At 35.7% G+C, this 27038-nt stretch overlaps 1 protein-coding gene across 1 annotated transcript in view; it reads left to right on the top strand.

The window, feature by feature from the left end:
• The window catches only part of LOC306843896 (solute carrier family 35 member F1-like), an 86820-nt gene that overhangs the window by 37830 nt on the left and 21952 nt on the right, over positions 1 to 27038 (top strand). Inside the window, exons 2-6 of the mRNA XM_079375602.1 lie at positions 1510 to 1685; positions 13672 to 13799; positions 21824 to 21983; positions 22563 to 22719; positions 25172 to 25224. Of these exons, the coding sequence (XP_079231728.1) occupies positions 1510 to 1685; positions 13672 to 13799; positions 21824 to 21983; positions 22563 to 22719; positions 25172 to 25224 (674 nt within the window). The remainder of the gene's footprint in view (positions 1 to 1509; positions 1686 to 13671; positions 13800 to 21823; positions 21984 to 22562; positions 22720 to 25171; positions 25225 to 27038) is intronic.

Here is a 27038-nt window from a genome sequence, read left to right as displayed (position 1 = left end):
ATTAAAAAATCTTTTAGAAAACAGTCATTATAGATATATAGTGACAGAATATTTATCTTTTTGCTGTATTTTTGTTCAAATAAATGCTTTGAATTTTTTTTTACCATAGTAATTTAGCTTTTTTTTCAATACAAACATTAAAAATTATTTTTAAAATGTAGTTAAGGTTATTTGCATTGCTACTTTTATTTATTCTCTCCCCAACACAGACAATCACATCATAGGAACCACTCTGTAAAGACCAATCTGTTGATTGAAATTTTTAATGTGCTTCAAAAAAGAAGTGACCGGAAGCATTTAAACAAAGAAAAGTGTGTCTTCTCCTTGCTTGGTAGCTTTTGCATGATAGCTTCTCACAGAGATACATATTGTGTCTTCATAGTTTTAGCACCTTTCTCTTTGTTCACACTTTTTTCTTACAGTATTTTTATCTCAAATTGCACACAACACATGTTTATGAAACAAAGGGGAATGTAATCTCATATATTTGCAAAATAAACGTGCTTATCAACTTTTAAAGAAAGGAGAAAACACTTTCTCTATCATTTGTTGTTGACATAAGAGGTTGTGTATGTCCAATTAAATTCTTACAGGACATTTCACAATTCATCTGTCACAAATCAGACACTTTTTATGAGCAGGATCAAGAACCACTATTCTACAAACAAATTTTTCTCCAAGGTTGTTAAGATTTATCCTTGGGTCCCTTTTCTCTACTTTTAAAGGAATAGTATATTCAGAAATGATTATTTGCTGAAAATGTATTAACCCCCAGGCCAACCAAGATGTAGACGAGTTTGTTTTTCATCAGAACAGATTTTGCTCACCGGTGGATCTTCTGCAGTGAATGGGTGCCGTCCAAACAGATGATAAAAACATCACAATAATCCACACGACTCCAGTCCATCAGTTAATGTCTTGTGAAGTGAGAAACTATATCATTAAGATATTTTTAGCTTCAAACTATTGTTTCTAGCTAAAATGTGAGTCCTCTATATATAATATTGTTTTTTCTTTGTGAACTAAATAATCTCACCTGTTTCAGGAGAGAAATAGATCAAGCGCTGTTCACAAGAAAAAACAAATATGTCAGTGGATTTTGATGTGAGAGGACAACATGGGATGGACCTTTTCACTGGAGGAAGTGTTATAATGGATTACATAACGTTTTGGCGGTTTACAAACACATGGTTTTTCACTTCATAAGGCATTAATTAATGAACTGGAATGGTGTGGATTATTGTGATGTTTTTATCAGCTGTTTGGACTCTCATTCTGACGGCACCCATTCACTGCAGAGCATCCATTGGTGAGCAAGTGACATAATGCTAAATTTCTCCAAATCTACATCTTGGATGGCCTGAGGGTGAGTCAAATTTTCAGTGTTTAGTTTTTGGCTGAACTATTCCTTTAATGTGTCCTTCTGTCATGGTTAAGGTCACACAGTACAGTACAGTTTTTCTTTGGATCTGTGAGATATGCAAATGACTCCGGGATTTCTGTTCACAGGGAACTTCTCCTCACGCTGGCCCTCGGCCAGGTCTTATCACTGCTCATCTGTGGGATTGGCCTGACCAGCAAATACCTGGCGGACGATTACCACGCCAACACCCCGGTGTTCCAGAGCTTTCTCAACTACATCCTGCTGTTCCTGGTCTACACCACTACACTCGCAGTCAGGCAAGGTAAGGGCGGCTCCTCCAGGTTTCTGTGCAGTTTAATAAAACACTGTCAAATGGAAACATAACGTGAGGTAATCTGATGATAAGCCCATTGGAACATACCTTTTTTATGAGAGACTAGCAGAAAAAGGTTATTTGAAGTTTTTTTCTACTAGCCTGTTTCTATTCAGAAATATGTCAATCAGATTGCTGTTTTTTTTTTTTTTTTAAAGAAAAAGGAGCCCTGCCTTTGCTTGCATTTATTTATATAAGTTATATTTTTTATATTATTTTATATTGATCAATTATTATCTTATATTTTATTTAATAAAAGCATAAATGCATCATATTTTACTTTTGTCACATTTTTCTCTGAAGTAAACTTAGAATATCCACTTGCATTGACTGAACTAAGCAAATGTGGACAAATACTCGTTCTTTTGTTTATTTTATAGTTCTAATTGAAACATAGGAGTGCATTATAAGCCCTGTCTTAATGTTGATGTAGTAATTATACGTTTCATATTTCTCAGCCTTTTCACTTCACGTCTAGATGGCAAGTCAGATTAAAGGTGTCGTGCTCCGGTTTTATTTCCTAATTGATTTCATGTTGAGCCTCGTGTCCCAGCACAAGCTTTGACACAATGTTTTCTGGCACACTTTCAGCAGGCTAAGAATAGAAATGGGAAAGCGTCGTGTTCTGAGCTGAGAAATATGCCAACTCACAGTCTATTTATAACAGATCACATGTGATTCCCTGACTAACACACTCTTTATATACATAAATCAGGTTGTTTTTATAAGCTCCTTTAGGATCATTAATGGATGAGTCATTTTTTGAAGGCTAAACAGGACCATAAATGATTTTGGATGAAAATGTTTGCTGTGCTGGAATCGCCAGGAGCTTTCATACTTTTATAATATAAATATTACAGAGTACATGATTCAGATTGGTTAATCAAGCAAATATTTGCTGCTAAAATGCTGCTAAACTCTGTATTTGTCATTTGAAATAGAATACTTCCATGACAATGCAAGATTTTATGTCCATTTAATTGGTAAGTAATCATATGTACAGTCAGATGGACATGTCTGGCTGATACATTACCCTTTGCTTAGAAAAGGTTTGGACTAGTTTAGTTGATATAAATGATTACAGTTATAAATGATTAAATGATTTAATGGAGATAGCAAAATCTGACAGGGGAGCACAAATCATCAGAACACCAGCTTTACTGACAAGATGCGCATGACAATCGCATTCGATTAATCGTGCAACCCTATTAAATCACCCACCGAATTTCCCATTGGTGCATTTATGGAATTACGCTCTAACACTAATTTGCCCTGTTTAGTAAATCTGGCCCATAGTGGACAACAATCGATGCTGCGTTTGCGATGCTTCACAACATCAACAAAAAAGTCTAACATATCTAATTATTTTTCCCGTCGTCCACCTCCCTGCCAAATTAGTACCCCCCTTGTTGAAATCGCTACCTGATTGCCTAATCCTAACCCCACCCCTAATCCTAACCCCTCCCCCCACACCTAACCCTAAACCTACCTTGCGTAATAATCTGGCGGGGGTCAGAATTCAGCACAACACCGGGCTTGATGTTGCTAGTGTATGCTGAGTGGTTACTAGGGCATTGCTAGGTAGATGGTAACATTTAGGGTTTAATGGGTGAAGTTTTTGTCATAGTAACTTTTTTCATAGCTCTTTTTCCACCCATAATGCATCATTTTAATTGACAGGCATTGCTGAACCATATTTTGAAGCATGCGAACATTGCACGCGAAGGCTGCGTACAAACTCATTATTTCAAGCACGCCGCTCTGAGTGAGCCGTCGGCGGCTCCTGCCAAATTGGCGCAGTCTCTTTGTTCTACTCCAGTGACCAAAGAGTTGTGTTTGCAGCCTCGGTAAACAAGACCACACGCTACAGAAAGCAGGCAGGGAACGTGAGCTTTCAGGGTAACGAGAGGGCAACAAGAGCAGCTGCCTGTCAGGCAGCCCGTGTCCATGAGCTCCGGCCAAACAATGATGCTCATCTTCTACAGTCAGCGTAGAAGCTGTCATCTTACAATAGCCTCGGTAAAGTGAAACTTGCTTTTCTCATTTCCTTCCCTTCCCATCATCTCTGCTCACCTCTTCTGTGTAGCTTGTAGCAGTCGTGACCCTCGTGCTCCGTTCAAATTGGATTTAAACCACGGCGCTGCAGAACTGGAGAAGGACTATGGCGGGAAATCAGTCTTTCTTTCTCTCTTTTCTAGTCAAAACTGCATCACTTTTTACCGGTGGAGACATAATGTGGTTTCCTGTACTAATGCGGCCAGGCAGTTATTAATTACTCGATGCTAATGCTGATGGCTGACAGAAACGTTTCAAGCGACAGCATTTTGCTCTGCTGTGCGTTATTAAGCCTGATGCATATTATGGCAATTCCAGAACACTGCAGTCCGCTGATCAGAGCCAATATTAAATACACCTTGTCTTAACTTTTAATAAATTTAGAAACATTTCGATGGCTTATGCCAGCCAAACCTCTGAGGCAGTGTTAGTTTGGTATCATTGAGATATTTTGAATTTATTTATATTTTTATATTTTCTGTTTTTATTTTAATTTTAGTTTAGTTATGTTTTTGTCATTTCTATTTGTTTTTTATGTCTATTTATTAATTTAATATTATGATTAATTAATTAGTTATTAATTGTTTTTAATTTTTAGTTTGAGTTATTTTAATACATCAAGCTAAACTAAATAAAATGATAAATGATGCCTTGGCAACATGTATTTTATTTAGCTGAAATAAAATAAATCTAATTTTTATTTTAGTTCATTTATTTCAAGTATGAGTTATTTTAAAGTTAAATTAAACTAAATAAAAAATAATAATTGCCATGGCAACCAGATAAAATAAAAATAATTTTATTTCTGTTATTTTAAATAATAAATGTTAATAAATAATAATAAATAAAATAAATGTATTTATAATTTTTATTTTATTTCAGTTAATCTATTAAAATAATTAGTTACTTTAATATATCAAGTTAAACTAAATAATGATAAATGTTGCCTAGCTGAAATTAAATTATATTATATTATATTTTTGGTAATTTATTTGAAGTAATGAAAATATTTTTATCTAACTGTAATCTTTGAGGAACCTTTGAAAATGAACAAGCGCTATAATTTTTGATCGCAGCTGGTATTTCTTTTGTATTTTAAAAGAATAGTGTTTTCTAATGCATCTGTTTGTTTCAGATATAGTTTTGTGAGGTGTTCAGACACTGATTTCATTGTATAAATGACCTTTTGATAGCGTACTGTATCAAGTAAGCTGCATTAGTATCAAGTTCGCTGATTTTGAAAGATAAAAATGAAAGAATAGCCTCCCAAAGCATGGGAGAAGCATTAGTGTATGAGAATAGCCTGTCTGCCCATGCGAGGAAGCAAACGGAGTCAGAATAGCTGTTGTTCCAGCAGGACAGTGTCTGCCCAGCATATGGCTCTCTCTCCTATCATGAAGGAGAGATTCCTATCAGGAATAGAAAACAAATGCAATTGCATGCCAGAATTCTTCTTACCAATCTGTCAGCACTGCGCCATGGCTGCCAAATGGACGCTAGCAAAGAGAAATGAGTGCATGGCAATAACTGTTATATTCACAAAAAGAAGACGCTGAAAACAGTCGCTGTGAGGGAAGTGGTAGGAAATTGTGTGAAAACTGCACTTGTTTTTTAACAGCTTTGGCTTTGTTCATACCTCAAAGTTTAGTGCTGTCCTAAATGCCTCCCTCAAACTATTTCAGTGACAAAATGTTGCATTGCCTGATGGGTATTTGTTTATTTATATACATTGTCTGTATACAGTTTCATTAAACGTAATATAGACTAAATATGACATGAAGACATATTGACTAAATCGTCTGTAGTCTCCTGGACTTCATGGGTGTTTTGTTAAAGGTGGGGTAAGCGATTTATGGTAGCCAATGTTGATATTTGAAATCACCAAAACAAACACGCCTCTACCCCAAAAGGGTCTTGCCCCTTTTTTGATAGCTCCGCCCCACAAATACGTAGCCTATGCAACCCAGGCAACGATTAGTTCTGTGAAACAAAGCAAAACCAATGTTACTTTAGAAATCATTATAATCAGTGAATAGAAATCATTATAATCAGTGATGCTGTCTACACTGGATGCTGCGCGGCGCAACAAATCTCCGACAGCAAACTGCTGCCGTGTTCTATTTATCGCGTCCAGTGTAGGCAGACTTTAGCTGTTGTGGTGCGGTGCGTCTGGTGTAGACACGGTGTTACTCACCTATCGAGAAGAAACAAAGCAACCTCAGCGTCCGATTGCAGGCCTTCCGCTCCTTGAGTTCTCTCCAGCGCTGGAAAGCTGATCCGATATTTACACGGGTCCTACCTCTTTCCTTATCGTTCACAGATATTTTCCTCTTTTGTTTTTTTAATCCGCCATCTCTATCTTTCTGTCGCTCGGCTCAGCTGTTCACTGAACGCTCTCTCCTCCATATCATGAGTAAACACACCCCTTACTGCTGATTGGCTACAAGTTTGTTTTTGTACTCGGCCCCGACTAATTTTTCTAAAGTGTTTTTGAAAAATGACATACCCCACCTTTAAGCTAAGACAGCTTCTGATGGGTTACATTACAAGCTTGTACAACTTTTTGTACAACAAACAATTGTTACTCTCCCCTGCAGAGCTGCATTGAATAAGCTAATTAATCATTTTGATGTGATAGCCCTGATATTGATTTTATGCCACTGCGATTTGTTTTTATGCTGCCGTCTACACACATCTAGAGAGCTGGCATCAGGAAACTTTTGAATCGCTGATATTAGGGCACAATTATATTTGTTTCGGAGCTTGATTTCCTGGTGGATTGCAACAGCAAAATCAGTCAGTCTTATCTTTTCACAGCTTGTCTCATCCATTTGATTTGAAAACAACTTGGGATCAGGTTTTAGAGGGGTTTTGCATCTCAAAATGAATCAACTTCAGCCAATTATGATGCATGATGGAAATGAATGGTAATGATTTTGCTGGAGCGAGTTCACATAATTCAGACTGTTAACATACAGCATTTGCTATGTGAGGATTTTTTGTTTCAAATGTTTCCTAGTGTAACTTACGTATCTATTTTCATTGTTTCTCAAATTTCGTTTTGTTTTGGTATGGTAAAATTAAAATGTTTAAATTCTAAAATCAAGTAATGAAAAAGCATGTCTAATTGATTGTAATCTTTCACAAAATCGTTTAAGTTTTTACAAACTTATACAATTCTACAATAATTTATTAGGCTAAAAGTTTAGCAAAAATTACATGTTTAGGACCCTATAAAATGCATTTTATTTTTTTACAGAATTCCATTTTTTTTCAAATTTTTTATTTTTTTCTGGATTATATTTTAATGGTTGAAATTCTGTTTTATTTTTTCCAAAATTCTGTGTTATAATAATAATGTTTTTCTGTATTCCATTTTATTGGTTTTACTAAATTTTTGTAATCAGAAAGCATATCTAATAAATTGCATTCATAAAACTTGTTTAATAATTTATAACATGTTTTACAATAAAGATTCTTTTTTTAAATCAGAAATTCTGTTTTGTCTCTTTTAATTTTTCTGGATTTATGATTTAATATAAATTTATTATCAAAACGGTAATCAAATGAAGACATAAATCATAAAAAATTTAATTACCTTTTTAAAATGTAATCAAATGAGAATTGAACTATTCATTTCATTTTTGTCCAAGTGCTGAACAACAGTGGTTTACTGTTAAAATAAAAACTGTTATATTCCTTAATAATTGAGTGTGTGTAGAAAATGAAATATAGAATATCAGTCTTTTTGCAGTTTAATATTCACAGACACTAGTCCATATCACAATTCGATTACGTTTACATCCCTACTTTTTATTTGTTGATCAGTATTTTGCTAAATTCTGTGACATTCCATGTTATACTGTAAATTCCATTTTTATTACTGGATTCTGTGATTCCATCTGCATTAGGGCCTTCAGATGCATTTCAATGCCCTGTTGAAATACTTTTGAAATTGTAGTTTAGGAGGAGGCCTCCGCTTTGTGTTTGCAGTCAGTTTGCAGCATATCCATCACGCTGTCTTCATTATCTTCTGCAAAATCGAGTGCAAGGATTGCTGGGTAATGTGTGAGGTCAGTGCTTTGTCCTCTGCGCTGATGATTACCCCTGAAAGCTTCTTTATTGGCTGTTTAGAGGCCAGCTGTATCCACTCCTTCTTACTGACACAGATTAGAAGTGTTGAGCTGGCAGGAGTGAGGGAAGAGATTTATTGTTTGCATTGCTACAGCGCCTCGACTCTATCCTGGTCCCCCCCATGGACAGATAATCAATAAACTGTGTCCACACGATGATGGGGTGTGCATGTATCCTCCTCGGATGGTGTTGAGTGTGAATAAGCCATTCACGGCCACACACACACATATTCAATGCAGTTGTTTGGAGGTTTTGTTGGAGTGAGTCTATGCAGTTGTTAATACCAAGGCCATGGGTTTGATTCCTAGCGAACAACACACTGATCGATAAAATGTATACCTTGAATGCACTCTGAAACATGAAGAAGAGCAAAATAAAACTTCATTTCAAAAAATTATGTATGGATTATCAAGTAAACCTTAGGTGCTTCAGTCCAGTAAGAGTTCATTTTGAAATATTACCAACATTATAAAAGTTACTACTGGGTTTGCATTATAAAAGTAGGGATTTCACAGCAATAGAACATGTGGACGGTCAGAAGGGGGACTAAGTTCAAGTTCAAGTACAAGTTTATTTGTATAGCGCTTGTAACGATACAAATCGTTACAAAGCAGCTCTACAGGAAATTAAGTTTCCACAATATATTTATATATTGCAGAACCTTAATATATTTAACTTATGGCAAAATTTGGTAATTCTGTATGTTGTCTGAGCATTGGCATCTGCTGAGGTCCTCTGAGGGGTTGGCATTATCTTTTCTCAGGTGTTCGGTCGTCTCAGATCATTTAAGGGTTGGATCCAGATTGAAGCTTCTGTAATTCCTTGTTACATCCCGTGGCAGAAACAGAGAAACAAATAGAGACATAATTAGCGTAGCTGCTGTTCCATCTAAGCAAAAATGATTTGTTCAACCCAAGCTAAAGAATAATAATAATGTACATTTGATCAGATATAACTGCAGTACAAGATTATAAGATGCATTATGTGAATGCTTGGCTAAAGAAATGTGTCTTTAATGTAGATTTAAACAGAGAGAGTGTGTCTGAACCTCGAAGGTTATCAGGAAGGCTATTCCAAAGTTTAGGAGCCAAATGTGAAAAAGCTCTACCTCCTTTAGTGGACTTTGCTATCCTAGGTACTACCAAAAGTCCATAGTTTTGCAACCTTAGGGAGCGGGTTGGATTGTAGCGTGGTAGAAGACAAGTTAGGTACGCAGGAGCTAAACCATTTAGGGCCTTATAGGCAAGTAATAATATTTTGTAAATGATACGAAACTTAATAGGTAGCCAGTGCAGAGACTGTAAAATTGGGGTAATATGATCATATTTTCTTGACCTGGTAAGAACTCTAGCCGCTGCATTTTGGACTATGTGTAGCTTGTTTATTGACGATGCAGGACAACCACCTAGCAGTGCATTACAATAGTCCAGGCTAGAGGTCATGAAAGCATGAACTAGCTTTTCTGCATCAGAAACAGGTAGAATGTTTCGAAGCTTGGCAATGTTTCTAAGATGGAAGAATGCTGTTTTTGTAACATGGGAAATATGATTTTCAAAGGACAAGTTGCTGTCTAATATAACACCCAGATTTTTTACTTTAGAGGACGTAAAAGTACATCCGTCTAGTTGTAAATTGTAATCCAAGAGATTCTGTGTACTGTTTTTTGGTCCAGTAAGTAATATCTCTGTCTTATGTAAGGAATAATTGACGACGGGCCGTTGAATTATTAGAAAAATAATGCACACCCGAGGTGGTGCGTCGTGGCCGTTACACCTCGGGTGTGCATTATTTTTCTAATAATTCAACGGTCCGGAGTCAATTATTCCGCTTATACTACGGTTGCCACACCTCAAGACATCGATCAGATTATATATTTCAAGGGATTCGTCCGGTTTTTCTACTTAAATCGCTATTGTGAGTAGGATTATTTCTTCCGCATCTCATCCAACGACTCTTTTGCTAGTTCCAAAACGTCATTTTAAAGCTGGCAATGGAGGCTTGAGCCGTTGATAGCAGACTAATGCAGTTAATAATGAAGTTATTAGAAAGAGAGCGAGAGAGACAGAGACACAGAGAAAGAGAAACAGAGAGAGAGAGAGAGAGAGAGAGAGAGAGCTTGTATGAATTAGGCTACCTCTGTGTGTCCCTCAACAGTGTTCTGAAGCACCGTCTCTAAACTGTAAGTCTGCTTTAAGATGCAGCGCTGTTATTACCTCGCTAGTGAGAAATGTCATGTGTAGCCTTTAAGTTGCTACACTAGGCTAACTGATAAAATCGTCAGGGCAGCGCTGACAACGATGCGAAGTGATATGGAACTGTAATGCGGTCAAGAAAGCTGCCTGGAACTACGTTCGCCGTGCGTTTCCCTGAAAATAATTGCACACCTCAGAACGTTCGTCAGCCAATCAGATTCAAGCATTCAACGGCCCCGTAGTATAACTGAATTTAATAGGAGGAAATTGTTGGTCATCCAATCTTTTACATTTTTTACACAATCTTTTAGCTTAGATAGTTTAGAAGTTTCATCTGGTTTTGTTGAGATATATAGTTGAGTATCATCAGCATAACAATGAAAACTAATCCCGTATTTTCTAATAATATTACCAAGAGGCAACATGTATATTGAAAATAGCAGAGGACCTAGGACAGATCCTTGTGGTACTCCATACTTTACTGGTGATAATTGAGATGACTCCCCATTTAAATGAACAAAGTGGTAGCGATCGGACAGGTAGGATCTAAACCATCTTAAAGCCTGCCCTTGAATACCAGTATAGTTTTGTAATCGATCTATGAGTATGTCATGGTCTATACTGTCTAAAAAATCTCTTTTTCTGAAAATCTGAGACCAACCAGCAGCCAGTCTCATTCGCAACTTTGAGGGGCTCCGCACTGCCAGTGCGAGGAAGAGTCGTTTGTCGAGAGATCTATCTTTAGAAACTCTGGTAACACAGTGGGATTTGTCAGTGCTCTCCGGGAATGGGATTATTATATGGTCTCTCAGAATGACCCGTCTTTAAGAGTAATTTTCCCTTCCTTGTTCGACCAGCACACTCTCCGCAGTCAGTCCCTTTAACAAGCACTATGATGACATCTCTGTCACAGCTGCTGCCTGTGGTCATCGCGTTAAGTGGGAATAGATATGATTCAAAAGCAAAATGATATGCCTTATGGAGAACGGTTCAGTGTCATATAACTCTATAAAGCTGAAAGGGACAGATAGCAAGTACTCCGACATAATTTTTGTCCACGTCATTTGAAACCATTACGATTTTTTTTCCTGTGAATTTTGTTCAGTTGTGTATAAAAAGCAGCATGAACTCTCTGCACAATATCTCCATTTGTCATTCAAAGGGACAAAAAATTATTTTATTTTAAAATGTCACACAGATCGAAAGTATGCTTACATGATATTCTTGTGTAACTAAAACATATAATTGATATACTAAATCATACTAATATTTTATAATAATTGCATTGTATCAGCCACAACTTCTGTGCATATATGCTCTCTCTTCTGAGAGATTTTAGATCTTACCTGCTGCTTCTATCACATTTCCAGTGCTTTTATTCTCTGTTGTTTTCAGATGATGCAGATTTAAATTACTTTTTTGCGTCAAATCTAACCCCAGTGAGAGGCATCTGCAAATGTTATTATGGTCTCCGGTTACTGTAATCTATATTAAAATGTTTGATTACCTTTGGGGAGACATGCTTTCTCTTTACATGTTTGTGAAAGGATTTGACATCTGCAGGATTTGATTGTCATTGGCATTGGATTAGATCTACCCTTGTCTGTAACATCTCATTTCACCTTTTCTTATGAGACTCGCATGTCATTTTTCATTCATTTTATTCTTTGGAGCCATTTAACAGTCACACATAAAATACACATATTTAACAGTCACACATTTATTTTATTTATTTATTTATTTTATTCCCCGAGTCTAAATATATTTCAGGTCACCTTGCCTGTATAGGTTGTTTGAGATCTACTGATTTTGATTATTAATAATCAAGTTTAGTGACTGAAAGCAGTTAATGGATATTGGATAGATCATGACTTTGTACAATCCATTCTTCTCTTTAATTACACTCATTTCTTGTACCAGTGTCTGTCACACAGTGGCTCTCTCAGTAGAAAATTGATTAAATTGTTCACTTCTTAACATACGGTATAGTTTTTACAGTCACAGCACACAGATGAAAGCTAACACTGACATACGTTTGCCTTTATATTCTTCTGCTCTACAAGCAGTTCATTCAATAATCTTTCTTTTTTTGGTCTGCTGATGTTCTCTTGACTTTGCCAGTTGTCCTCAATGCTCATGTCCTAATTACATTTAAGACCGTGGAAGTTGCAGGAACAAAGCATTTGTTTTGTGTTCGATTAGATTAGAGCAATTATCTTTATTTTCTGATTCTTGGTCTGCTGCTTGGAGGAGCCAGTGCTTTTTTCAAGCACAATACCCTGAGAGTTTGACATGTTGAAAAGGCCTAATGAATCAATTAACTTATAAGGGCTCACAAAAATCCAATCCATCATCCATTAAAAGTTTGTAGAATATGTCAAGAATAAGTTTGTTCACTGCAGAGAGACGGTGTTCAGTTAGAAAATCAAAACAAGTAAGAAGGAGAGTCAAGTGTCATCATGGCTATATCTGCAAAATAAAGTTGATCACATTTTTCACTTGCCTTCATCTGAAATAATACACATAATGGGGAAACTAAGTTAGAATGTCTGCAAAGACTTTTGTTCTTAAATTCTACTCGTCTTGCTTTTTACCTGCAGTACTTCTGCTGTTATGATCCAATATTTATTTCAAGAGCAGCTTTGCTGTGTCAAGAGATTACTCTCTGTGCAGAAAGAAAACATGGCTGTTGCATTTTATTTATTCACCAGATCGGTAGACAAATCTATAGACCTGTTTTTGATTTCTATAGTTTCTTGGAAAATGACAAAACAACTTTATTTGAACCTTTCTTATAATTTAACCAAGGCTGCAATTATGTGATTAAAAATACAGTAAAAATACTGTATTATTTAAAACAACAATTTTGAATTTTAAAATATTTTAAAATGTAATTTATATCTGTGATATGTGATTTTCAGCATCATTACTCCAGTCTTCAGTGTCACATGATCCTTCAGAAATATCGATATCTAATTCATATATGTAATCCTTCTAATATGCTGATTTGCTACTCTTGTTGAAAACAGTTGTGCTGCTTAGTGCGTTCATGCAAAGTATATCACATTTTTCAGGATTCCTTGATGAATAAAAAGTTCAAAAGAGTATTATTTCATATAAACATATTTTAAAATGATAAACATCTTTACTGTCACTTTTGATCAGTTGAATGCATCCTTGCTGAATAACAGAATTTCTTCCCAAAAACAGTAGTGTATACAAAAATTAGGAATTTGTTTTGGAGTAGTATTTGATTTATTATATAGTACCCTAATCTAATCTAACCCTAAAATCTGAGGTCAAGGTTTATAGGAATGAGAAGCAAAAGAAGGTTGATCCAGGATTATGTTCTGCTCGTTTAAACGGCATTAAACAACTTGGATGATTTTAATAGCATGGCTTCACCCTGCTTGACTTCAAACCACTTCAGCCGTTTGATCGTTTTCCCAAACAGTTTGTACATATACGTTTGTATGGATCGAGTAAAATGGATTATACCACAGGAGACTGTCTTAATAAGTGAATTCTCTGTGTACCTTCATGTTTTCCCACAGGAGAAGAGAATCTGCTGGCAATACTGAAAAGAAGATGGTGGAAGTACATGATTCTGGGATTGATTGATATAGAGGCCAATTACCTGGTCATCAAAGCCTACCAGTACACCACACTGACCAGCGTTCAGGTATATGAATATGTTTACGAGTCTGTGTTTGTGCGTTGTGGAGGAAAGAAAAGACAGATTTTCAAACAGCCAATGTCCTAAGAAGCAAAAGCGCAGTGGCTTGAGGCTTTTATTGGGTCTGTCCGATCGGCGGTTAAATCTCGGCTGTTTGCTTCACATTGCGCTTGTCATTTAATCTTCATTACAGTGCTGTTAGTGCTGAAAGAGCCTTATTCATGTCACTGCTAATGGTGTTTGATTATTGGCCAGAGGAGGTCTCAATGATTATTTGAGATTCCAGCAGAGAAAAGGATAGATTTTTTTCACTTCTCACTCTTCTATTGCCATCACCGTTGGTCATTACAAGCGCCCTTGTTGATGCAAAGACTGTCATCAACTATTTGTTAGAGAACGTGCTGGCATCCAGGAATATATTAGCCTAGCCTACCCTACCATTAGGCATTAAAAGGGACATTCAAGCAGGCTTTTATCAGATCTGCAGGCGAAACTGAGAGGATCAGCTCTGATCAATAAGGATTTTATAATGTGCACAAAAGAGTACACATCTTAAAACAAGACTGTGTGGTGTTCTTATTGATTTATTTGTGATAAGATCCCATAGCATTATGATAGCACATGACTACAGGTGAATACAGATGCTGTTCGATTTTATAGGCCCCAAAAACACACAAACAAACACTACAAATGTATCATGCACCCTCAGATTTTTGTGGGTATTGATTGCAACTTGTAAAAAAATGTGCAAAGCCCTATTTGCAGTGTCTTTGATAATTAACGTTCATGATGATTGTTTGTAAAAATAAGTATCAATACATGGCTAAATTTGGTCTTGGATCATTTGCTTTAAATTTGAAATTTTATTATAATCTATGTCACTTTATTAAATAAAACATTTATGGAAAATTATATTAAGTTGCTTCTTTCATGTTTCGCAACACTTTCAAAGTGAAATGTCCAGAAAGTGTAGCGAAAAGTAATTTCAGTTTTATCCGAAACATGAATCCAGCAATGTTTTATTATGCTGGTTGTTGTGTGTTTAAAAATAACATACTTTATATTATTCTACATTAAACCTTACCATAGTGTTAAAGGAACACTCCACTTTTTTTGAAAATAGGCTCATTTTACAATTCCCCTAGAGTTAAACAGTTGAGTTTTACCGTTTTCGAATCCATTCAGCTGATCTCCAGGTCTGGCGTTGTACGAAGACTGACGGAAAATTAAAAGTTGCGATTTTCTAGGCTGATATAGTTAGGAACTATTCTCTCATTCCGGTGTGTCAAGGAACTTTGCTGCCATACCATGAGTGCAACAGGCGCAATGATATTACACAGCGCCTGAAAGTAGTCCCCAGCTATATCATAACTAGTTACCTAGCTGGGGATTACGTTCAGGCGCTGCATAATATCTTTGCGCCTGCTGCACCCATGGTAACTTAGCAAAGTTCACCGGAATGAGAGTATAGTTCCTAGCCATATCAGTATAGAAACTTTTCATTTTCCGTCAGTCTTAGTACAAAATCTAACTACAGAAGCTTTAAATAGGAAAATTATCGAAACTCTTTGGTCATTTTTGAGTGAGATGCTAATGGTCTAATTCAATTCAATGATCTATGCTAAAATAAGCTAAGCTAAAAGTGCTACCGCCAGACCCGGATATCGGCTGAATGGATTCAAAAACAGTAAAACTCAACTGTTTAACTCTAGGGGAGTTGTAAAATGAGCCTATTTTAAAAAAAAGTGGAGTGTTCCTTTAACAGAAGCAAACATGAGATTAATTTGCTTAAGCAACCATGACATTTTAGATTGTTTCTAAAGTCTTTGAGCTCATTTACCTGACTCTGAGTACTCTGTATTGCAAGTGCAATAATGTACCGGGTGAGTTATCGAGCAAGTTTACTATGCCAGAAAAGCTATATATATAAAGCTGGTTATGCAAACATCAAAATTTATTTGTTAACAAATTATGCACTAAATTGTTCTGAGGTCGTAACATAGCATTTTCAAAGAAATTGTTATATTTTCTGCCCTTGTTACAATTTGTGTGAAAACAAGTAAAAGTTATTGGCGTTTACTGCCAACAGTGTTAATTTCAGCTGGAAACAGTAGTAAATTATATCTATTGGTGCATATTTGGAGTTTTGCAAAAAATGTGGGTTAATGTATGTTTTTACAATGAGCCGATGCTTTTTCACATGATGTTTTCAGTCCACAAACCTGCAACAATCCAGATGCAAGTATTTCAGCTTAGTAATTTGCATACTTTTTTCCCTGGTAATTTGCAAAAAAAAGCAGTCAATGCATGTAAATAAAATGTGATTTATCATCATATATTTATGTGTCCTTCTATAATATATAGAGGCAAGTTCGCTAAACAATTGCTAAGCTTTTGCATGTGGTCTTCCAGGTTTTTATTCACAAATCACGCACAATCAAGTTTAATTAGACACAAGAATTGCAATTAAGTATTTTTTAAATGCTTGTTCGCAACATTTCTTTAATAAATTGGGGGAGACAATGCATGCAAATAAACAGTGTAATCATTGTGAATTTCAAATATGACTGTTTTTCTGTGAAACAGAGTTATTATGGAAATATCAAAGCTGCTCTTATCTATACACTGAAACTGTATGATCACTGGCTGTCAAGTTGCATCTTAGCTTAGTCCATTAAACACAATAATACAGTATATTAGCTCAGAATCTGAATTTTATCCTCTTGCAGGCAACTTTACTAACATGCCTTACACATATATATTGAACTACCAAGTTGTTTAGGTCATGTTTTATCTCGCCTAGGGCATCCAGTGAGCCAGAACTGCCTCAAAATAATAGGTGCATGACGTCCCTGCACACATGCACTGATTTGTTTTCAAGTCTTATTTTTTGAACGTGCCCACTGTGACCAATCAGCAGGTACCGCGAGTTCAGCACTTCTCTGTTGCCTGCACAGCATAACCTGTGCACACGACTTTAAAGCGTTATCTGTCTCTGTGTTCCCTACCCAGCACAAAAGAGAATTAGACTCTCACCATCATAAAGTTTATACCGCTAGAGCCACTGGAGATTGCAGCGTCTGATCAGACAGTGGAACCAGACGCTCCTGCAGGTCAATCAAAAACAGAAACCCCGAAGCATGCCACCAGACTTCCTAATGATCTCCACTGCATTGCTGTGCAACCAACTTTAATATAAATACTGTAGATGGGCAACACTTTGTTTTAGAAAGTCAGGTGGTGTTAGATGAGAAAGCTATGGAAGCTTGTTTCTGCCACAGGATGAAAAAATACAAAAGTTGAATTTATCTCACAATTCTGCCTTTTCTCACTATTCTGAGATTATGTCTCACAATTCTGCCTTTTTTCCCACAATGAATAGCTGGCACTTCTGTTGACTTTTCTCAGAATTTTGACATATTGCAATTCAGTTTTTTGGTTTATGCCACAGGATAAAAAAAAAAAAAAAAGACGTTTTTTTTATCTCACAATTCACTTTTTTCTCTCATAATTCTGCATTCATAATATAAAATTTTTAGGTTTTTCACAATTGTGAGTTTATATCTCACAATTCTGTCTTTTCTTCGCAATTTGCAAGATATAAACTCACAATTGCGAGAAACACCTGAATTTTGCGATAAATTCACAATTACCTTTTTTTCTTATTCTTATTCTTTATTTTTTAATCCCGTGAAGGAAACAAGCTTCTATAGCACCAGCAGAAAGTGTCTCCACACAGAATTTATACAGATCAGAGAGTTTGATTTAAATGTTTTCATTTTTTTCCATAATTTTTTATAATTATTATTTTTTTTATTTTTTTTTAGAAGGAATCATCCTAAATGAATGTTAAATTGACAATTTTTTATGTAATATTTTTTATAATAATATTAGTCAGTTTATGAATGTGACATATTTCATTAAATTTGGTTGTGTCTAAGATTGTTTGTTAGAAGTAAACTTTTCCTTCCATGCAAAGTCTCCTGGGTTCAGTGTTTTATTAAAATAGACCAAAATTGCAGCTGTATATCATTGAATGATAATGAGCAACATTTGTTTGGAATGGAGCACCGTGTGCAGATGAGCAATAGATAAGTGAGGAACTCTGGCAGATTTATAACAGGATCTACACTGATGACAAACAGCAAAACATTTAGATTTAGATTCCAGCATTGACACTCATTATAACACACTCTAATGAACTAAAACCACCTGCTTGATTTTTGTTCTGTGTTAGATGCATTTATTAATATAACAGACTATTTTATCCAAAGCGAGTACCAGTGAGGACGTTTACAGCATTAGTTATCCATCACAAGGAGACCGGTAACATTAAGTGCTCAAAACAAACTTTCAAAGTTGACCAGAAAAGTAGAAGCTACTACTGAGATAGCTTTGCAAAAAATGACCACAGTAGCATATAGTTTCCTCCCAAATACCATAGGCATTTGTGCAATCTAAGCTTACATTTCCTGTTGCTGTTGTTTATAATATGTTCATTTTAATAAAGTTATATTAAATAGAATGAGAATCTGAATCAGAATGAGCTTTATTGGCCAAGTATGTTTACACATACAAGGAATTTGTTGTAGTGACAGAAGCTCCACAGAGCAACAGAAAGACAGCAACAGGACAGAACACAGATAATAAAAGAATAACAACAAATAACCAAATAGGCAATGTACAAAGCAGCAAAAACACAATATATAATATAGACAACTATGTATGTACAGGTCAAGTATGTGCAAATTAGAAATGAGAAATGAAAATAAAATAAGTGAGTGTGGTGAATGGATAATGTATTAAGAAATATATTTATTTTATTCAACAGCTGGCACTTCTTTACACATGTGGTCAGAATTGTTGGTACCCTTGGTAAATATGATCAAAGAAGGCTCTAAAAATAAACCTGCATTATTAATCCTTTTGATCTTTTTTTAAAAAATCACAAAAATCTAGCCTTTCACTGAACTAAAGCAATTGAAAATGGGGCAAAATCTCATAATTAAATAAATGTTTTTCTCAAATACACATTGGACGCAATTATTGGTACCCCTAGAAACTCTTATAAGTAAAATATCTCTGAAGTATATTCCCATTCATATTTACAATTTTGAGCACTCCAGGGGGATTATGATCATGAAATTATCCAGCCATGGAGGGAAAACAAAGTCCAAATTCCCTTAATCATCCATCACAATGAGAAAAACCAAAGAATATATTTATGATGTGCAGCAAAAGATAATTGAGCTTCACAAATTAGTGAAGTGGCTTTAAGAAAAGAGCTAGAGCAGTGAAAATGTCCATTTCCACCATCAGGGCAATAATTAAGAATTTCCAATCAACAGAAAATGTTATGAATCTGACTGGAAGAGGACGTGTATCTATATCGTCCTAATGCATGGTGAGGAGGAGAACTTGAGTGGCTAAAGACTCTCCAAGGACCACAGCTGGAGAATTGCAGAAAATAGTAGGGTCTCGGGGTCAGAAAACCTTGTCAAACAGCCCCTACATCACCACATGTTGTTTGGGAGGGTTTCAAGAAAAATTCTCCTAACTCATACAAAAAAAAACTCCAGCATATTCAGTTATCAGACACGACTGGAACTTCAAATGGGACTGGCTTCTATGGTCAGATGAAATTAAAAAATGAGCTTTTTAGCAGCAAACACTCAAGATGGGTTTGGTGAACACAGGGATAAAAAGTACCCCATGCGTACAATGAAATATTCTGCTGTATTTTTAATGTTGTGGGCCTATATTTCTGCTGGAGGTTCTGGGCATCTTGTTTAGACACATGGCATCATGGATTCTATCAAATACCAATAAAAGATCAAAAGGATCAACAATGCAGATTAATTTTCACAGTTTTCTTTGTTCATATTTACCAAGGGTACCAACAATTCTGACCACGAGTGTAAATAAGGAGAAAACAACAATAAAGATGCGGTGTGTGCGTTCATTGCTGTTTCAAAAGTGTTACTAATTTGACGTCACACAGAGCTTCTGAGAAGTATTGAGCAAATTATAGAAGCCGCTACTTTGTCTGTTTTAGCTCTGTTAGTGTTGCTTCATTGGTGTTTCGTTCCTGAGTGATTCAGTGTTTGAATTAACGATTTGCTTTCATTTAGTTTTGAATCATCGTTCGATATAATGAACAATTCAGTCATTCACTCATTTATGTTGGCCGAGAGAGCTCAATGCGCTGCAAATGAAAAAATACATGCAAATAGAAAAACACACCTGCAAATTAAGAATTTGACAACACATGCACTGCAAATAGGCTACTCAGAACTCAATAAAGAAACATGCTGCAAATACTCAAAACAAAAACATACTGTTAATTTTAATTTTGTTGTGGTTTGTGCTACTTGCGCATTTCTGTATGTTGTTGTGTTTTGAGTATTTGCAGAGCGTTTCTTTTGGGTAGCTATTTGTTTGTGTTGCGCATTGAGCTCTCTCGGCCACCGTACTCATTAGGTCGCTTGTCGCCACCTATTGGCGTATCAATGTAACAGAAAGAGTCCTATCCATTTATCTACTACAGTATTAAAATATTCTAAATCTTACAGGACTGAGATCCTGTTAATAAAAAAAATAAAAATAATTTTCAGTATTAACTTGTAGTATTATGGTTTGTGGTTCTCAAAGTAAATTTTCAATAACCTAGTAAGAGTAATAGGATATTAGTATATTGTAGAGTAAACGTGTTAAATTGTGTATAATAGGAATCAAATGAAGTCAAAAACAGAAATAGAAACAAAACTGATAAACAAGCCAGAGGCTTTAAAAGAAGCATTGCATTTTCATCTCTAAATGAGCAGGAAACATTTTCACGTTTCTAGTCTAACACGATAGCTTGTTTGATGAGGTCAGTCGGGTTGCTGCTCATCCCACACTGGAGGGCATCGTTTCGCTCTTCTCCGTGTGAAGAGATGCTTCCTACCTCCCAAACTTTTGCGTGCCGTTTCCTCTGTGGTTCACAACGAGCGTATTTAAAAAAATTTATATAGACAGTAATGAGGTTACACAACGGCTCATCAATATTAATAAGCAGTCATGCCGAACCATGCGATGGAACAGCTCTTTAAAAAATTTGCCCATTAAGGGTAGATGATTACTTGTTATAGATGGTCATGGTGTTGGCTGAGGTCCAGAATGCAAATATCTTGACTAATTCTGCTTATATTTTCTCTTCTTTCTCTCCTTTTCTTTTTTTCATTTTATGAGCTGAGCCAAAAATTGTGGCGTTTTAACAAATGTCTCTGATTTTGGTGCATAAATGGAGGCGTTGTATAAATTTGATGACCTCATTATATCTCTTGTGTGTCCTTCAGTCATTGACGCCTTATGAAAAATGTATTTTCTCTAAACTTTTCAGTACCTCACTAGAGGAATATGAACAGGTTAGAGGACTCTGGAATGGGATCAGTTAACTCAAATAAGCCCAGTGAGCACTGCAACATCACAGCAGAGAGCTATTTAAATGAGTTCAGAGATGCCACACTTCCATCCAAGGAGGTTTCTGGCGAAGGTTATCAATCAGCATAGAAAAATAATAATAATACATTGAATACATCCTTTAAGTTTTCGAGTTGAATTGAGTTTCTGTATGGTAAATCTATCATTCTATCTATCGTTCTGTGACCTATTGGTCTGTTTATCTATCTGTCGTTTTATTTTCTAAAACTTAATTTGAATTTAAAAATTCTATCTATCTATCTATCTATCTATCTATCTATCTATCTATCTATCTATCTATCTATCTATCTATCTATCTATCTATCTATCTATCTATCTATCTATCTATCTATCTATCTATCTATCTATCTATCACGTATTGTTTCATCTATTTGTCGTTCTATCACCTGTTGTTCTGTCTATCTATGTCGTTCTATTTTCTATAATTGAATTAGAATTAAAAAATGCTTATTCTTTTAGTTATTTTGAATGAGTTATTTTGTATGAACATGGGATATTTCTAAATATTTTAGATTTTTACTGAAACAGATTTTCAATGTATTCCACAGCTGCTGGACTGCTTCGTGATCCCTGTGGTGTTGCTGCTGTCATGGTTCTTCCTGTTAGTCAGGTATAAAGTGCTGCACTTTGTGGGTGTGGGCGTGTGTCTCCTGGGCATGGGCTGCATGGTGGGCGCTGACGTCCTGGTGGGCCGACAGCAAGGCCTCGGTAAGTCCTCGCTCCTCCACGATGCCGCGATACACCTTGAATATTAACCCACACAATAACCCTCTCTCATTTCCCTTGGGTGGTGTTTTGTTTCACGTGCAGCCACAGTCCAGACGTTACATCAGTGTAAAGCACTGCCCAATCCTCCTGAGAATCCTGGATCATGTGGATTGATTCAGTTTCAGAGTCTGTTATTAAATATGAATGAACAGTAGGGGCTTGTCCATACAATTTCACACACAGCTCTCCCCACGGGGCGGTCTAATGAAAATCACACTAATTTGCAACGATTCTGCTGTTAGAGTTGTCTCTGAATAATTTACCTACCGCTGAGTTAATGTTACATTTACATTTATGTATTTGGCAGATGCTTTTATCCAGAGTGACTTACAGAGCATTCGAGTATACATTTTTTTTTTAGTATGCTTGTTCCCTGAGAATTGAGATTTCGTACACATGCATTAAAATATTATTTTCAGTGTCACTGTTTTTGAGTTAACTTAAGTTTTTAGTATATATATATATATAATATGTGTTACCTAATATCATATCTCATAGGCTCATATCTTTTTTATACAGGGGACCAGAAGCTTTTGGGGGATTTATTGGTTCTTGCTGGAGCGACGCTCTACGGCATCTCCAATGTATGTGAGGAGTTCATTGTGAAGAACCTGAGCCGGGTCGAATTCCTGGGAATGATGGGTCTCTTTGGCTCCTTCTTTAGTGGTATCCAACTGTGAGTCTCTTACTATTAACTTTTAAAGATCAAATAAATGTAATTGTAGATTTGTGACCTTTCATCTAGATGTTTTAGCTTTGAGGCCATCAATATGCTAGTATACATATAAAACTTGACAAAATGAACTATTATACTTATATTTTTAAGAAAATTATGTTTTTGTTCAATAAAATGTGACCCTGGACCACAAAACCAGTCATAAGGGTAAATTTTTCAATTTTTCAGCATTCCATTGTTTGTTATGATAGGACAATATTTAGCCGAGATACAACTATTTGAAAAACTGGAATCCGAGGGTGCCTAAAAATCAAAATATTAAGAAAATCGCCTTTAAAGTTTTCCAAATTTCTTAGCAATGCATATTACTAATCAAAAATTAAGTTCAAAACTAAATCAAAAGTTAAGTAAATTATGTGGTTACAGTAGGAAATTGACAAAATATCTTCATGGAACATGATCCTTACTTAATGTCCTAATGATTTTTGACATAAAAGAAAAATCAATAATTTTGACCCATATAGTGTATTTTTGGCTATTGCTACAAATATACCCCAGCGACTTAAGACTTTAATGCTCTTTAAGATGACAGTCTTTTTAATGGCTGTAATTTAAGGATACTTCCACTGAAAAGATTGAGGTCGGTAAGATTTTTTTTTAAATAATTAATTTTAATTAATATTTTATTACTTTAATTACTTTAATATTTTAATTAATACTTTTATCCAGCAAGGATGCATTAAATTGATCAAAAGTGACAGTAAAGACATGTTACAAAAGATTTCTATTTCAAATAAATGTTGTTTTAAGTCTTTTTAGCTTTGCTATCACAAAAATAAATTACATTTTAGAATATATGACAATATAAAAGTCATTTCAAATAAATGCAGTCAAATGAGCTTAAGAGACTTTTTTCAAAAACATTTTAAAAAAAATCCTACTGACTCCAACCAGTATAGTTTACATTGGTACCATACAGTTTTACAATTTATCACTTATTTATTTATCTATGCAGCGATACAATTTATTGCTATTAGTTAATATTTGATATATATCAGCTTTTTCATGTTCATTTTCCTTATTTTTACATTTAACTTTCCACTGCTGCCATCTAATAATACTCACTTTAAGTTTACATTTAATAACACTTTTAAATATAACCTTAAAATGAATATCCATTTTTCATACTGTACATTATAATGCAGTTATGCTTATTGCTTTTAAAAAAAGTGATTTTGGTTTATATATTTTTAAATCTAATAGTATTTAATTGCATTTTTCATTTAAAATAGTATGGGATTTTAAAATCTTCCATTTATTGATTATCAAGCTAAATTGATTAAGACCCTTTACACCAAGTTACTCCAACTTAACTGTTTAACCATGATTATTTAATGCTCTGGCAGGAGATCACCTTCACATGGTTTTCACAGAAACATAATGATTTTTCTAGTTGGGCTGCCATCCACCTGCCGTCATCCTCAGATCCTCCTCACAGTTTGACGTTTACACAGCCTGCATGTTTAATTATCATTTTCACCAGAGCCGTTTGGATCTCCAGCACCACATAACCCAGCTACTTCCAAGCGCCAGCCAGCTGGAAGGTTCTCGTCTCCCGTCTTTTTTATCCATCTGCAAACGAGGCCCATTTGGACCGCCTGCGTCCCGCAGCAAACAAACAGCAGCTCCAGCTGGAGTCGCGTTCTCATCTAACACCTTTATTTCCCTGCTGCCGGAGCTTCGGTGCGCTTTAGCATCTATATTTGTGGCGTATTTACATAAACGCCAACGACACTGTTTATCCATGCCAGCTGGGTGTAATTATGCTGAAAGGCATTCATATCTGACAGCAGGCTGGAACTGTGGACGACAGTCAAACACTGCTTTCACTTAAAGTCTGACTGCTTCATAAAGGGCTCTGGAGGAAGCAGCGTGACAACCTCACTGGATCTAGAATATTCTCTCTCTTTCTCTGCCTGCATCTAATAGTTTCATCTGCAGGCTTCAGGGCTTCAGGAACGGTCTCCCGCTGATGCTCCTCTAGACGCTGTCGGCCGATGAGACTTGTAGCCTTGGCAACAGATCATCTGTGACGGCTCTACAGAGGTGTCACACGGGGCCAGAGGATTGTTTCCCGCGCGGCTTTAATTGTGCGTGGGGGGGATGGGATGACCTGTCAATGTTAGTAATTCGGAAAAGCTCATACGGAACCGGCCGCATGTCACGAGAATCCCTCGGACTGTTCAGGAGGGCTTCAGGGGAGATTGACCGCTCTTTGCTGAGGCTGGCTGGATTTGTCACACAGGCCGTTGTTGCTGAAATCGGCCACCTGTCAAAATGAAGCATGCTGTCGAGGCTTCGGCGCTGTCGCTATTTATCTTTTATTGACGTTCTGGTTTTTCCCCAGCTCAGCTGTGGCTGATAGGAGTTGTGCTGTGTTTCTGTTTTTCAGGGCTATTATGGAGCACAAGGAGCTTCTGAAGGTGCAGTGGGACTGGCAGATCGGTAAGCTGGTGATTTTGATGGTTTTCACACTTGGTTTGATTGCTTGATCCTAACCTGAGTTGAATTCAATCATCCTCTCCCTCCCGTTGGTCACTAAATTAAAGATTTTAAAAGATGTTTTTAGAGAATGAAGTCATGAACAATTGCTGTCGTATTGCAATTTTTCACTTATTTTAAATAAAACGTTAAAAACAAATGGAGAATCTGCCAGTGCAATAAGACAAAATACACTTATATTCATAATACATTCTACATTATTAAGTCTAAGTAAATTTTTTAATTTAAAAAGATTTGTAAATACATTACAATTCAAAAGTTTTTTAAAACTGTAATTTTTAAAACATTATTAGCATTTTATGCTCACCAATGTGGTATTTATTTGATCAAAAATACAGTAAAGCAGTATTACTGTAAAATTATTACTTTTTAAAAAACTTTTTGTACAGGTCACTGTGTTAATTGTTTATGACATTTTTGTCTAATAAATTGCATTACATTAAGATTTCAACTGACAGCCATTATAAAAACACTTAAAATCCATATATATAGTAGTGGCAATAGCTATATAAAATAAATAATGTAAATATAAATAAATATAAATATATTAGGCCACTTAAATAACACAAGCTTAAATAACACTTTAAAATGCATGAATTTCATTGCATTATATAAAAAATATTAAGTTCATTTCAGTGTTATGCTAAAATAAATTTTTTTATTGTATTATTTAAGTATATTTCTTAGTCATTTTGCAAAAACTACTTCTAAATGGGTATTTATTTTACTGTTTTCCAGTAAAAGTATCTATAAATCTTTAAAACCGCATTAATTTTCAAGAGAAGCAACACTGCAAAAAACAAGACTTGTTTTTGTTGATTGTATCATGAATTTAAGTGTATTTTCTTATTGCAAATCAGCATATTAGAATAATTACTGAAAGATCACGTGACTCTGAAGACTGGAGACACCAGAACAGTCTATGCTATTTAATCGATTGAGTAATTTTTTTCTGCCCATATTTCTAACAAGAATTCAATTTCCTTTGTCAACCAGTAAGCATTTTCCATTTATCTGGGAAATGTTTTGTGACCGATATAACAAAATATGCATCATCAATAGCAGTTCGTTTCCTCAGATTAGGCTGGATAGCTTTCATTGCAAATATAAATCATAGAGCGCGTAAACCACACTCCAGACCCCTGCTTTCAAGGGATCTTGTGTGCAAGCGGGTTGAGAAAACAGCTTTCATAGCACTGCACTCAAACATACAGGGGTCTGGTGTTGAAACCTCCTTAGAAACAACACTAGACAGCTGTGAACGGACGGGGCTGATTAAATATTGCTGTGCACGTGCTGCTGAGCTCAGGGAGAGATGCTGAAGCGCCAACATAACCAGAAGATGTGACTTTCAATTTGACTTTCTCGCAAACGATAACAGGCATATTTAAACTGTTGACAAAAGACAATTAACAAAATTAATTGCTTATGCAGTCCGTGACATCTCTACCCCGTGTATAAATACACACGCCTGCTCACGTCTTAGAAAATGAATGCACAAACACAAAACCGATTTTATTTAAGCAACAACCCACTCCAGGCAGTGTGTTACAGTAATTTTACAACGGTTACTGTTAAATGCATCTGATTTGAAATAATTAAAAATATCATTCGGTTTGTAATCCTGGTTAGATAAGATTTGGCAAAACTTTCAGTGTATTTTATGACCCAGGAAGTCGCTTAAGTTTAATCCAGATTGATGCGACTTGATGAAGTGTTGAGAGGCTGTGCCAAAGGCAGCATTTGGGTTGGATCCC

This window comes from Barbus barbus (genome assembly GCF_936440315.1).
Source record: "Barbus barbus genome assembly, chromosome: 24".
Taxonomy (NCBI): Eukaryota; Metazoa; Chordata; class Actinopteri; order Cypriniformes; family Cyprinidae; genus Barbus; species Barbus barbus.
This window is presented reverse-complemented; position numbering and strand designations above follow the sequence as displayed.